General features: G+C 39.1%; 1 protein-coding gene across 1 annotated transcript; it reads right to left on the bottom strand.

Moving 5' to 3' along the window:
- Nucleotides 1-460: 460 nt before the first annotated feature.
- oaz2a (ornithine decarboxylase antizyme 2a) lies at nt 461-12,837 on the bottom strand. The gene is given in 6 exon segments (XM_061677819.1): nt 461-2,612; nt 2,995-3,080; nt 3,866-4,038; nt 5,965-6,045; nt 6,047-6,113; nt 12,627-12,837. Coding segments are annotated over 6 exon segments (567 nt in total). The 5' UTR covers nt 12,647-12,837; the 3' UTR covers nt 461-2,472.
- Between the last annotated feature and the right edge of the window lie 239 nt (nt 12,838-13,076).

The raw sequence follows: 13,076 nt of genomic DNA, 5'->3' as shown, positions 1-13,076 counted from the left end.
CTTTGCTTGTGAATGACTCAGCAATTCAGGGAAGCTCCTTTTCTACCCAATCATGGCACCCACCTGTTCCCAATTAGCCTGTTTACCTGTGGGATGTTCCAAACAGGTGTTTGATGAGCATTCCTCAACTTTCTCAGTCTTTTTTGCCATCTGTCCCAGCTTTTTTGGAACGTGCTGCAGCAAGCAATTTCTAAGTTAATGATTATTTGCTAAAAACAATAATGTTTATCAGTTTGAAAATTAAATATATTGTCTTTGTAGTGTATTCAATTAAATATAGGTTGAACATGATTTGCAGATCATTGTATTCTGTTTTTATTTGTTTAACAACGTCCCAACTTCACTGGATTGTATAATGTTGCTGAACATAAGAGCTTGTCTTAGAGTTCGCCATGGCATTTTGCTTGTTAGCTCTTTGACCTTCTCATTGACACGCCAAATGAAAATCACACCAAAGCAAAACATTTGTATCCATTTTATTTCTTTTTTTTCTTTTTACACTTCTTTTCCCCAACACAAGAGACAAGTTTACCCACAGTGTACAAGTGTGGCTTGTCATCCAAAGGAACCTATGTTCCCGGAGAAAAACAAAACAATAAATACCTCAACTATGACCATATAGAGAAATATACATAAAAAATAGACTTGAGAGAAAATGCATAATATTGAGCAGACCTGGAAGATGTTTAGAAACAAAAGACCCCCCCCCCCCTCCCAGCCAAGATAAAAGCTTCTTTGGCATTGTGTTCAAAGTGCTAATTTAAAAAAAAATAATAAAAAATTATCATAAAGTGTCTGCAAGATACCTCCTGCAATGTGAAATCTAATTGCATATATCATAATACCCTGAAGTGTTCTTTCCGCACGTACACACAATTTTGGGGGGTGAAAACAAACACTTTCCTCCTTAAGACTCAAAAGGAACAAACTCGAACACTCCTGGTGCGGAAAGACTCGGTTGGACCAGCCAATGACTTCTGTCAGACTACGATGACTGACAGTTGCCAGAATAGTGCATGAATTTTGAATGAGACTTTATAAAATAATAATAACCGACATATTAAGTGTTTTATTGCTCCGCCAACTTTGTTTATATTGAATGAGGCCGGCTAATAATTTTGGATGACTTGAATGATTGCCAAAATTATTAATTCATGAATTAAATGATTTTTTTTAAATAGATAATGCTAACAGTTGATTGCCCCTCCATCCTTGTCATCTCTTATGTAACATGCATTTTTGTTTCAAATCTACATGGTAACAGTTTTTGTCACATGCAACCCTTGAGGTTGATAAACTAGACCAACCAATGACTTACTGGTTGGTGTCAAAATCAAGATCCGGCCCGCCACAGCATTTAATGTGGCCCACGAAAGCAAATCATGTGCGTCGGCTTCATGTTTACCGCTAAAATGCCACAATTGATTGAGAATTGCATGCATTTTTGGTTACCGGTCCCCCTTTTAAAATAAAATTAATAATAGCTGAACAGTTTATTAGCTTCTGATTTCAAAACTAGTTATCCATCAGTTTGTTGTGTATTTAAAAAGATAAGGCGATTATATATTTATACAGTTTCACAGTCATAAGAGCCGTCTGAGGGAAACCATAACTAGGATGTGGCCTGCGCCAAAAATGAGTTTGACACACCTGGAATAGAATGACTGACCTGAATGGTACCTTAAAAGTCAAAGATTACATTTTGTGTTTCAGCTCTACATGGTTACAGTTTGACCCCTGATCCTTGTTTATGTCAACCGACCCTTGATCTATGTTGATGTCAATAAACTAGACAGACCAATGACTTCTGATGAACCATAATAACTAGCAAATGCACCATTCCGACGTCAAATTATTATTATTTTTTTAAATAAAGTTACAGTAACAATTTTAGTGACTCTTGACCTTTGTTGATGTAAATCTAGACCGGCCAATGACTTGTTATGGGATGTGCCAGAATGTTGCACGAAGGTTCAAAGAGACTCCTTAGAATCTGCAAGTTAACAGTTTACTGAACCGGGATCCCTGCTGATGTCGAAAATAGACCGGTCAGTGACTCGCGATTGACGTGATGTTTTGTCGGAATGGCCCATGAAGGTTAAATTTGACCGTTTAGTCGACCGTGGATCGTTGACAATGATAGTCACAAGGTTATTAAAGTCTCCTCTTAAAACAATATGAGGGGTGCTATGAGCATCTTCAAAAGGTCATTTCGCTGAACACTCTGTCGTCGACAGTGTGTGTGTGTGTGTGCCCCCCCTCCCCTTCCAAAAAAAGGCTGGAAAGGGGGGAGGAAAAAGCTGGCATGTGACAAGTTAGTTTCAAGCGACTTGGCTCGCAGTCTCAGAGGGACATGGAGAGAGTGGGGGGAGGAAAAAAAAAGGGGGGGGGGGGGGGGGGGGGGGGGGGGAAAGACCCTCAATCCCAAAAGCAATAGGAAAAGGGAAGGAGTAGAAAAGTTTCAACGTTGGCTCACTCCTCGTCAGAGCTGCTGCTGCTGTTGTTGTCCAGAGAGAAAACCATGAAGGCCAAGTCGGGCCGGACTGGAACCGAAGGGTCGCCTGGCTTCACCATCTCGAAGCCCATGTAGTGGAACGTCTTGATGATGGACACTAGTGGGGTGGGGGAGGGGTGCACAAGAACACTGAGTAAATTTGTATAGCTTATGACAAGTACTTGGGGGTTGACCTAGCCATTAATAAACAATCTAAAGTGTTGAAAATATCTTGAACTTTAACGACAATGTTTAATAACTGCAAAAATATGCTGTTTATTTGACATTTTCTGAAAAATAATGGTTTTTGGAAGATGCAAGGATTTTGCCCGACCAACAGTGAAGATATGCGGTGCGCTAAAAAAGTTGATTCCAGTCAGTCGCCGCCTGTAATTTGATCGCAATCGTCCAGTCGGTTGCAGCCCCAACCACCATTAATGACATGCTACTTATTTTTTTTTTTGTGGACTGGGGAAAAACATTTTTAAAAAAAATCTTACATCGATCTTCTCGGCCTTTGTGGAACCACAGGAAGACAGAGTTCACCTTTAACGTCTCCTCCGCAAACTCCAGCAGAGCGGTAAGCCTGAGGACGAGACGCACACAGTCAGTCCGTGGACGATAGAGGGAGGGAGAGATGCTGATGACGCATTCCTCCTTTTTACATAAGAGCTGCTACCACTTTACATAATACTGCAGCGCAAAGTGGCGCAGCAGACGTCCGATTGGCCGGCCGGCTCTGCAGTCGCGGCACCCATGCAAAGATGGACACCGCAGCTGACACGTGCGTGTGCTCATTGATGTCGGGGGTTTTCAAACTTTTTACACCAACTAGCACTGAAGAAAAAAAGTATTTTTTTCCCCAACAAACTGCTATAATGACCAATGTTAAAATACAGTAGCTAGTAGGCTTAAGTGTTCATCAAAAAGAAGGCAGAATCTTTATTTCTAAAAAGTGGATTTAATATTATTGTAAGCCACTGTAATTGCACAGTTTGAACACTGACACTGTGCTTTAACATAGGGATATCAAAAACTGGACTGAGGGATTCAATTTAAATCTATTGCACATCAGTTCAGTAATACAGAAAAAAAAAAAACGTTTGAAAACATACGCTCCCAAAAGATTAAATGCTCAAGTATTGTACTTACAAGTTAAATACAACTGAACTGTACTTAAAAACGCTAACATTGGGTGCAGTTTCACCATTTAATTCGCTGATTTCTTGCACACCACTAGAGGGACCCTGTGTACCACTCGAAAAATCACTGCAAGACATCATTCAGAGATGTGTTTCCACTCTAAAAGGCTCTATTTGAAGATTACACCTAAATAAATGTTGAAACTGCGAGTGTCCGAGTGACCCTCACCCCTCTTTGCTGCCCTCGACCAGCGGGCCCGGAGGAATCTCCAGGAAGAGGTTATCTTCCGACAGACCCGTATCCCAGAAGGCCGAGCGGCGCTCACTCAGCTGGAAGTGGAAGCGCAGCAGTGAAGGGTTCCTGTTCACCTCCGTGGCTTGTGTCACAGTCAACCTCTCATCCTGGAGACACAACCGTTAGATTTAGTCAATTGATATGTGCATCAGTGCTGTTGTTTTAGCTAGCAACAGAGTTCAAATGGCTGCAGCTGTAATGACAGTCACTGCGTGTCTGAGTTATTGAAAAACTTTACACAGCAGAGTGAAAATTGAATCTTCCCTTAAGGGTTCATCGTTCTCTGGCCATATAATAGTGTTTTTTTTTCTTCTTTCAAATCCATGGCTCCCTTTAATATTTTATATCTGATGAAGCCAGTGAGCTCAACGGGGAGTACAATGAGTCAGTTATATGTATGATCCCAATATCTCTAATCCCCGGGCATCATCACATGTCCGGGGTACGACGAGATGTGTGTTAACACACAGCGGCTTGTGTTCGGTTGCGTCCAGAAGTACTTTAACGTAGCTTGAATTAAAATTAATGAACTAAAATGTACTTCAGGCACTAAAGTTGGGTGCAGATAAAGATAAGATCAAATTTTAATTTGAGTAGTGGAAACTGGGAAGTCAAATGCTTTGAAGAGTGTAAATTTTTTAGTTTTACCTTAATTACCACGAAAATATGCCTTAAATATTGTAAGAATTTTGGACATTAAACCGTCAATGTCAGCGCACCTCACTCGACCTCGTTTCAGCCAACATCAAAGGTTTACCTCGGCATGTGTGGCTTTTTGCAACACGTTTTCAGTGGTAAGAGAAAAAGTAACAGAGTGGAAGAATATGCACCGAAAGATACCATCAAGTAAGCAGACTCTTTTTGAGGTCCTCTGCCATTAAATTAGAATTTTTGATCTTTGATGTCCTTTTATTGGGTTTGCAAGATAATTTGGGTTGGAAACGCCCTTTTTCAAGCTATTCTAAGTTTGTCTTTTTTTTTTTACGCCTGGCAATCAAGATGGATTTTTCATTAATATTTGAACTGTAAATAAGCTTTGCTCTGATTGGATCACTCTTATTCTTAAATTTATTCAATTAAATATGGAAAACAGCTTTGCTCTGATTGTTCCTTGGCGATATCATGGCATCTTGTGACGGCCAAGCGATCATAGGGACATCGTGTTTGGATCCTTCGATGTCTTACTATCATTGTGAAACACAGTTCACCAAGCAAACATGAGCTGAAAGGGGAACTAGCTACATAACAACAATGGCGATTTCAAATTGACCCGTTTTGCAAGCCTTATGCTAGTTGTCTTTTGCATTCAATCGACAAACCGTGTAACTTTAACGATGTTGTAGACTAATTTTAACCTATATGCTATGCATAAAACGGTCTGGGAAAAAAAAAAAAAAGATTTTGTTGGCATGGGAACTTTAAAAGCGAACTCCAGACTCCAGAGAAAGTCCACTAGCATATTGCTATCGCACAATGCAAATCTCCATAGAAGGGCTAACAAAACTAGCATCGATGTTGCAGTAATTATAAACCAACTTATATGTTGACCGACAGAGCATATGCCGACAGAGCATATAATATATATATATATATATATATATATATACACACATTCACACATATAGACATACACACACATATACTTTATGCTCTGCAAAAAAAATTTCAATATTACTGCAGCGTAGTGACAGTGTTTCATAATTAAATTCACGTGAAGTATATCTGTGTATTTATACCAAGGTGGGCACACCAGAATGAGCAGCACAATGCCCTTTGAATTATCATGATGCAAAAACTTTGTTTAAAAAAAAATAAAAAATTCTATTCAACCAAATTATAACTGTTTTTAATACATGCACACAATATACTATAGAGTGCTTTTTTGTAATTAAAAACATTTCTAATATGGCATTTCCATTCATTTCAATGGGGAATGGTGATTTGAGATGAGTGTTTTGAATTATGAACATGGAACTAATTTGAGTTAAGTGCTCAGAAAAATCTTGACTTGCGCACTGTATGAGAGTGCTCACCTTGTGTAGTAGTATGCCGAGAGAGTGATCCCTGACTGTCCCTCGCCCACCCGGGATCTTCAGCTGTGGGTGAGGGGCATCAGGAGCACCACTGAGGCCCCGGTGGCTGCGGAATGGAGCTGGTCAGCTGCGAGCCCGCTAACCAGGAACTGCACAGACACAGAGAGACCAGCAGGAGACCCTAATGTGAGTCAATTTCAAGGGAAGACCAACATTTGTGTTCCTTTTCTATTAAGTGTGGATAGGTGGAGGTTTTCCTTATAAAAGATGCAGCTGGCCTAAAGCGCCGTGTTCAGACATACTTGAAGCAATTTTCATCAACAAGCGTTAGCGCGATTGGTCGGTCGAGCTCAGCAGTATACGCGATGAATAGGCTTCTCGATGGTGCACTCAACTGTGCTAAGTGAAGTGTGAAAGGGCCAAAAAGATCATTTAAAATAAATCCCCGTTTTGTTGGCAACACAAAGCCAGAAAATAAACAATCCAAACTTTGGGCTGAACATTAATTCAGGTCTAGTCAGCTGATTCCGTCTCAAGAGTTTTTTTTGTTAAATTACATTTCAGAAGAGCACAGTTCAGATCACTACTGCACAAACTATGTTATTATGTAGGCTTTTGTTCTTTCTTTCTGACAGATCACATCAGTGACTGGCGGCTGTCTTCAGTGAGGCGAAGCATCCCGAGCAAGCACATGACGGGCAGACACCTCTGCAAATAGCCCGCCGGGCTTTTTGGTAACACAGCTCTTGAGTTGCAGCCGCGATAACAGACATGAGAGCGACGTGTTCAGGCCAACTTTGTCTGGCATGTGAGCAAACTACTGAAATGTGAGGCCATCCAACAGCTGCCTGACAGGCTAGTTTGCTGGAGAATGTTGACATATCGGCATCATGTGCGCCCGCCGCAGAACATTTGTTATTCTGTGAGCCGCGTCGTTTCCTGGTGACCCGACAGGTCACCCATGACGACCTGAGATGAGTCGATCAGGCCCAGATTGCCAGCTACGGAAAACACACGAGTGCTCACTTGGAAACCTTTTCTATGTCATGCGCAAGACCAGGCTGTAAACATCCTCTGAGGTCCATACTATAAGAAAATGTGATGCAAAGAGCAAACAATTACTATACAGGGTGTATTTTTTGAGTGTGGTGGGCCATCGACAGCTCATAAATTAATGTGCTTTTTACGTGTTTATTTTCTTGTCGTTTGTTGAATAAAGCAATTTAAAGTTCACCAGCAGCTGCGTCTGCCCTTGACCACTTGTCACGGCAGTACATTTGGTAGGCTATATTAAATTAACTTACATCGTTACGTTACCTCTTGTGTTGGTGATTGCAGACATGCTGTTACGGAACACCGTTGTACTTCATCTTTTTTCTAAAGTGTGAAAAACAAACTACAATAATATGAAATATACTTTCTAGGTAGAAAGCCCATCTGCCTCATTATTGATGAAGACTTGGGCCTACTGTATTTTAAACTTGGTCATGACGGTGGTACTTAAGAGAGCCAAGTATTTTTTTTAGGGGGATAATTGATGTAAAAAAATTTGAGAACCACTAATGTACAACTATACCTGCGTTTCTTTTGATGAATATTTACGTGGAAGCACTATCAAGAAACTAATCAGATAAGAACAGCGGGGAGGAGAGACTGGCAGGACACAGATGGAGGAAGTGATAAAGATGACGCTTGCCAACAAGAGCTGCTTGTCTTCCCCCCCCCGTCTGCCTGAACCTGATGGACGTGCCAGCTATTTGTGAAAGGTAACACTGATATTTAACGCGGCTTCGCCATACTGCGACAGCCACCCTGAACCGAGGTGGTGACGAGGTCATCCTAAAAACAGAATGTAGCTTTTGTTTTTAAGAAGGTCAAACGACACACGCGAGGTGTACTTTAGCGAAAAGACATTTCAAGATTATGGGAAGTGCGACAGGCGGGCGAACGTGATGGTGGAATGCTGCCCTTCCTGGCCTCGCTTGGACAAGAATCAGATGAGTTTAAAATAAATAAATAAAAAGGGATGAACAGTCGACAATTTGGAGGACAGCCAAGAGACACACGGGGAACAAAACATCCCCAGAGAAGACCGGAAAACCTAACAGCACAATAGCGTGCTTCGGAACAACCAATGAGGCAAATTAAAACAGAGCAGGAGGTTGGGCGGATTAAGGCTACATTGCGAGGATGCAACGTTTGAAGTCGTTTGGAATTCAGGAGCTTAGTTATAGTAGTTATTCAGGACAGCAGGAAATTTGTTCTAACTTTGAGGGGCTGAATTTGAATATACAGTACAATAAAAATAATACTCCAGTAACAGTACACATTTGAGAGTGGCCTTCTATTGTGGGCAGCCTACGGCACAGCTATGCAATAACCATGCTGTCTAATTAGCATCTTGATATGCCACAACTGTGAGGTGGATGGCTTGTCAAGGCAAAGCAGAAGTGCTCACTAATACAGATTTCGACAGATTTGTGAACAAAATTTGGGAGAAAACAGCCTTGTGTGTAGGTAGAGAAAAGAGGGGAAGAAGAAAAAAAAAAAAAAAAAAAAAAGTTTAGCTCATGAAAAATGGGAGCGAAAGTGTTTTTTTTTTTTTTTTTTTTTTTTTCCAGTCTAGAATTTTTGTAGTTTAGTGTCTGTGTAGCATACTTTTGGTAGCAATCAAATAAAATCTCTCGGAGGAGTTTGTTTTCAAGGACGCATGGAAAAGGTCAAAATGATCCTTAAAAAAAAAAAAAAATGGTAGTCTTAATATATCACGATAGTGAAAACTGGCTTCCATGGCTGACATTTTCACCATAATAAATAGGCCTGCCTCGTTCTGAATATGGGTGAGTTGTTTGGCCTAAAAACAAGAAAGAAGTGAAGCAATTTCAAGGGCGGTTCCTCAAAAATGAGAAAAAAAAAAAATCAGCTGGCATGTTTTACCAGAGCGGCGCGTTGACTCCAACAAGTTTGGCAGGGCTGCTGCATGTTAAAGTCGATCCCAGGAACAGGATCACGTCACCTGATCTGAAACCCGAGAGACCAATCCATCCTGAACCCTGAACTCAAATCAAACACCCACAGTAACCCAAACATTGACTTTGTACCAGCTGCCTATGCCAGCCACTACTGTATTGTGCTCAACTGACCCACATCTTCTATTGCAGTCATCTTTCTTCGATAAGCAGAGACTTTGCAGATAACACAAACTGGAGCTTCACGAGCAGGCAGTGCAAATATGCCAGACTTTGAAAAAGCGAGGCTAAAAGTAGAAGACGCACATGGCTGGCCCAGCCCCAAAGTGCGGGTTCTTGTGCTGAGTTGACTTTGTTATTGGTTTCAGTCTAGTCTGAAGGCAGACTCACCAGATCAAGACCGTAAACAGAAAGTGTGCGTAACGCACAGGGTGTGTCGAAAAACTGTGTGGATAGCTTGACGCTCAAGTATTAAATTGGTATGCAGCAACCACATTGGAAACAAAGCTGAAAACACATACAGAAAGAACACAAGCATCACTGAGTGGCAAATTTAAGATGCTTATTATTGTGCAGCACATAATATCAAAAGTGGTTTCCACTTTGTGTTCTGTTCATGAAACGATCCGTAGGGCTGCGACGCTTAAGTCGAACAATTCGATTACAACAATAAATAACTGTCAAAATGTGATGTTTTTCAGGGATTCTGGTCCAATTGCATTTTTAGACCACTTTTCGTTTTGCAATGTTACGACAAAAGCATTCAGGAACTTAATGTAATTCCACATTAGCAGCTCTTTTGTTTTGCTAGACAACTCAAAAGTTCCCATTACTTACATCTGTAGATGGTGATAATTCAAGTTGCTGCATAGCGAGAACTGTCACGTCCACACTGATCAGCCCATTGAGCAGAGTGAGTTAGCACATTGGCACCAAGCTAAAAAAGTACTTACCATGAATGCACCCTCAAGCAGACACATGCAGTGCGATGCATTCAGGCTTGTTTGCCGGCTCGCCCCGAGGCCTCACGAGTACGTTCACCTCGCATGAAAGCTGGCACGCAGCTGGATATGGTTTGGCTTGTGTGACGGAAAATCTGACCGCCGCCGCTTAAATCCAGAAGCTTCCATAAAACAACGGCGCGGAGTCACAGTCAAGGAGTGCGCGTTTGAGGGGAAAATGAGCTCACATACGGCTTGTTCATTAATGGTCAAGAGAAAAACCGAGAGGGAGTTGATCATGTAACCAGGCCAGATGGAGGCCACTTGATTTGCCTTTTTGCCGACAAGAGCACAAGTGTCATAAAAGCGATTACCACAAACGTGTCACACAGCTAAACAAATAGCGGCTAAAACGAGGCCTGCCCGGCGCGCACTTCAAACGATATTTACCTTGAGATCAACTACCGTATGCAGAGTGGCATGATGCAAACACAATGAAAGCGCTGTGCTCATTAATAAGTACACTAATTAAACCGTCTAGTTACACTGGCACTCAACACGTGCTTTTAAACCCTAAGGGTATGCCATCATCACCAAGACTAAAAATACAATCTACTAACTTGCTACCTCTTGAGGTTTACGGTCAAGATAAATATAAAATAAAAAAAAATAAAAAAGAATTACACATGATGTATGTTTGTTGTTGATGTATATCGAGATATATATATATATATATATATAGATCTATATATATATATATATATATATATATATATATCTATATATATATATATATATATATATATCTATATATATATATATATATATCTATAGATATATCTATATATCTATAGATATCTATAGCTATAGATATATATAGATATCTATAGCTATAGATATAGATAGATAGATATATATATCTATAGATAGATATATACATCTATAGATATCTATAGATGTATATATCTATAGATATATCTATAGATATCTATAGATATATCTATAGATAGATATCTATAGATATATCTATATCTATAGATAGATATCTATAGATAGATAGATAGATAATCTATATCTATAGATAGATAGATATATAGATATATCTATAGATAGATATATCTATAGATATCTATATATAGATATAGATATCTATAGATAGATATAGATATCTATATCTATAGATATATAGATATAGATATCTATATCTATATATAGATATCTATAGATATAGATATCTATATATAGATATAGATATCTATAGATATAGATATCTATATATAGATATAGATATCTATAGATATCTATAGATAGATATAGATATCTATAGATAGATATAGATATCTATAGATAGATATAGATATAGATATCTATAGATAGATATAGATATCTATCTCTATCGATAGATATAGATATATATATCTATAGATAGAGATAGAGATAGATATCTATATCTATCGATAGATATAGATATCTATCGATAGATATAGATATATCTATATATCGATATATATCTAGATATATATCTATATATATATAGATATAGATTATATATATATATATATATATATCACTAAAATTATTATACAACACAATAGGAAAGTCATTCATTCGTCTTCCGTTCAGCTTATCCTCTGTACGGTCGCGGGCGTGCTGGAGCCTATCCCAGCTATCTTTGGGCGAGTCATAATTACAGTAAATATTTCTAAGAAAAAAACTTTCTGGCAGTTTATATATGAAACAATCAAACGAAAAATATTAAGTACTGTATAGGATTACCCATAACGGAGCGTGCCTTCTTGTGTAACATGTTCTTACGCCTCTGCGCAAACTAGTTCCCCGCAGTCTTCGTAACCTCAAGCATTACATCGCTGTCGGGTGGAAGCCCACATCCAAATTTGGTCAACTTTCTATTTTTTCACAACTCAATACTCTTGGGTCAGTCCCCATGTTGGTCAACCAATGTTAAGTGTAACAATGCAACAACGAGTTATAACCAATTTATGGAAAGAGAGAGAGAGAAAAAAATCAGTTGCACTCTCTTTGGAGAATAATAATTATTTGCACCCGTAGAATGACTAACCTGTGATTGACATGTTGCGGAACCTGAAGCAGCCTCACAAGTTTATATCATAATCAATACCAAAAAAGTAGCTCTCAATTTCAAAAAGGTTGGTTAATACAACATCACTACTTCTCGTGTGATATCAATTGTTGTTTATTTGGTTTCGATTAATAACACAAAATAAACAACAATAATCAGTTATTAAACAGTAATCAGAAATAAAGGATTTTGCAGTAAACTTTAATGCAAAAAAATTATCTCCGATTATTCGATTAATTATTGAAATAATCGCTAGAATATTCAATTCTAAAATTATTTGATAGTTATAGCCCTAATTCTACATGTACGTACGCCTTACAATACAAAATGTCATCACTGTAAAATATCTTGCCGTCAAAGTGTTGTGCATGAAGCAGAAAGTGTTTCTGTGAAGGGAAAAGCGTCTTTGCGTGGACATGATGGAACATTCCAGGAAGTAGCGACATGTCGTCAAACATTACACGGCACCTTTGTCGTCAGTTGTGTTTTTTTTTCTTAGCATTACATGTTTGTATTATAAGAGTGGACTTGTCATAAAGTTGAGTTGGGCAATAGGTAAGAAAAAGCCTCCCAAGTGACAAAAAGTGGGGAAAAAAATAGTGAACTTGAAACACCTTCTTCGTAGCATTATGAGCACGAGTCATTTCCTACCTTTCGTCGGTGTTCAACATGACAGCCTCGACGACAGCTTTTTTTTACGGTCCTTGTTTTAAAAAAAAAAAATCTTTTATGTGGAACTAAAAAGTTATGCATAAAAGCTCAGCGTCCGGCGAGTCGAGAGCGGAGCTCCAAAGAGTTTTGGCGTGCTGTTTTGAGTTTACGTTGCTCAAAGCAGAAGTGAAGTTATCACCTTCAGACAGCAAACAGCAAACTGCTAGCCACAACTAGCAAGTCGCGGTATTTATAAGGAGCAACCGCCGCGGTGCATTGTGGGCGACCCCGCCTCTCCTGACCCCTTCATGCTGTGGAAACAAAAGGCTCGAAACTGTAAACAAGAAAATAAAAAGTATGTTTTTACGTTTTAATAATTAAATATTATTGCTTTTTTAAAAATACATTTTTGTAAATTAAAAGGGTTCGTGTGATTCTTAAAAATGTATA

Source organism: Phycodurus eques, chromosome 5 (genome assembly GCF_024500275.1).
Source record: "Phycodurus eques isolate BA_2022a chromosome 5, UOR_Pequ_1.1, whole genome shotgun sequence".
In the NCBI taxonomy this organism is placed as follows: domain Eukaryota; kingdom Metazoa; phylum Chordata; class Actinopteri; order Syngnathiformes; family Syngnathidae; genus Phycodurus; species Phycodurus eques.
This window is presented reverse-complemented; position numbering and strand designations above follow the sequence as displayed.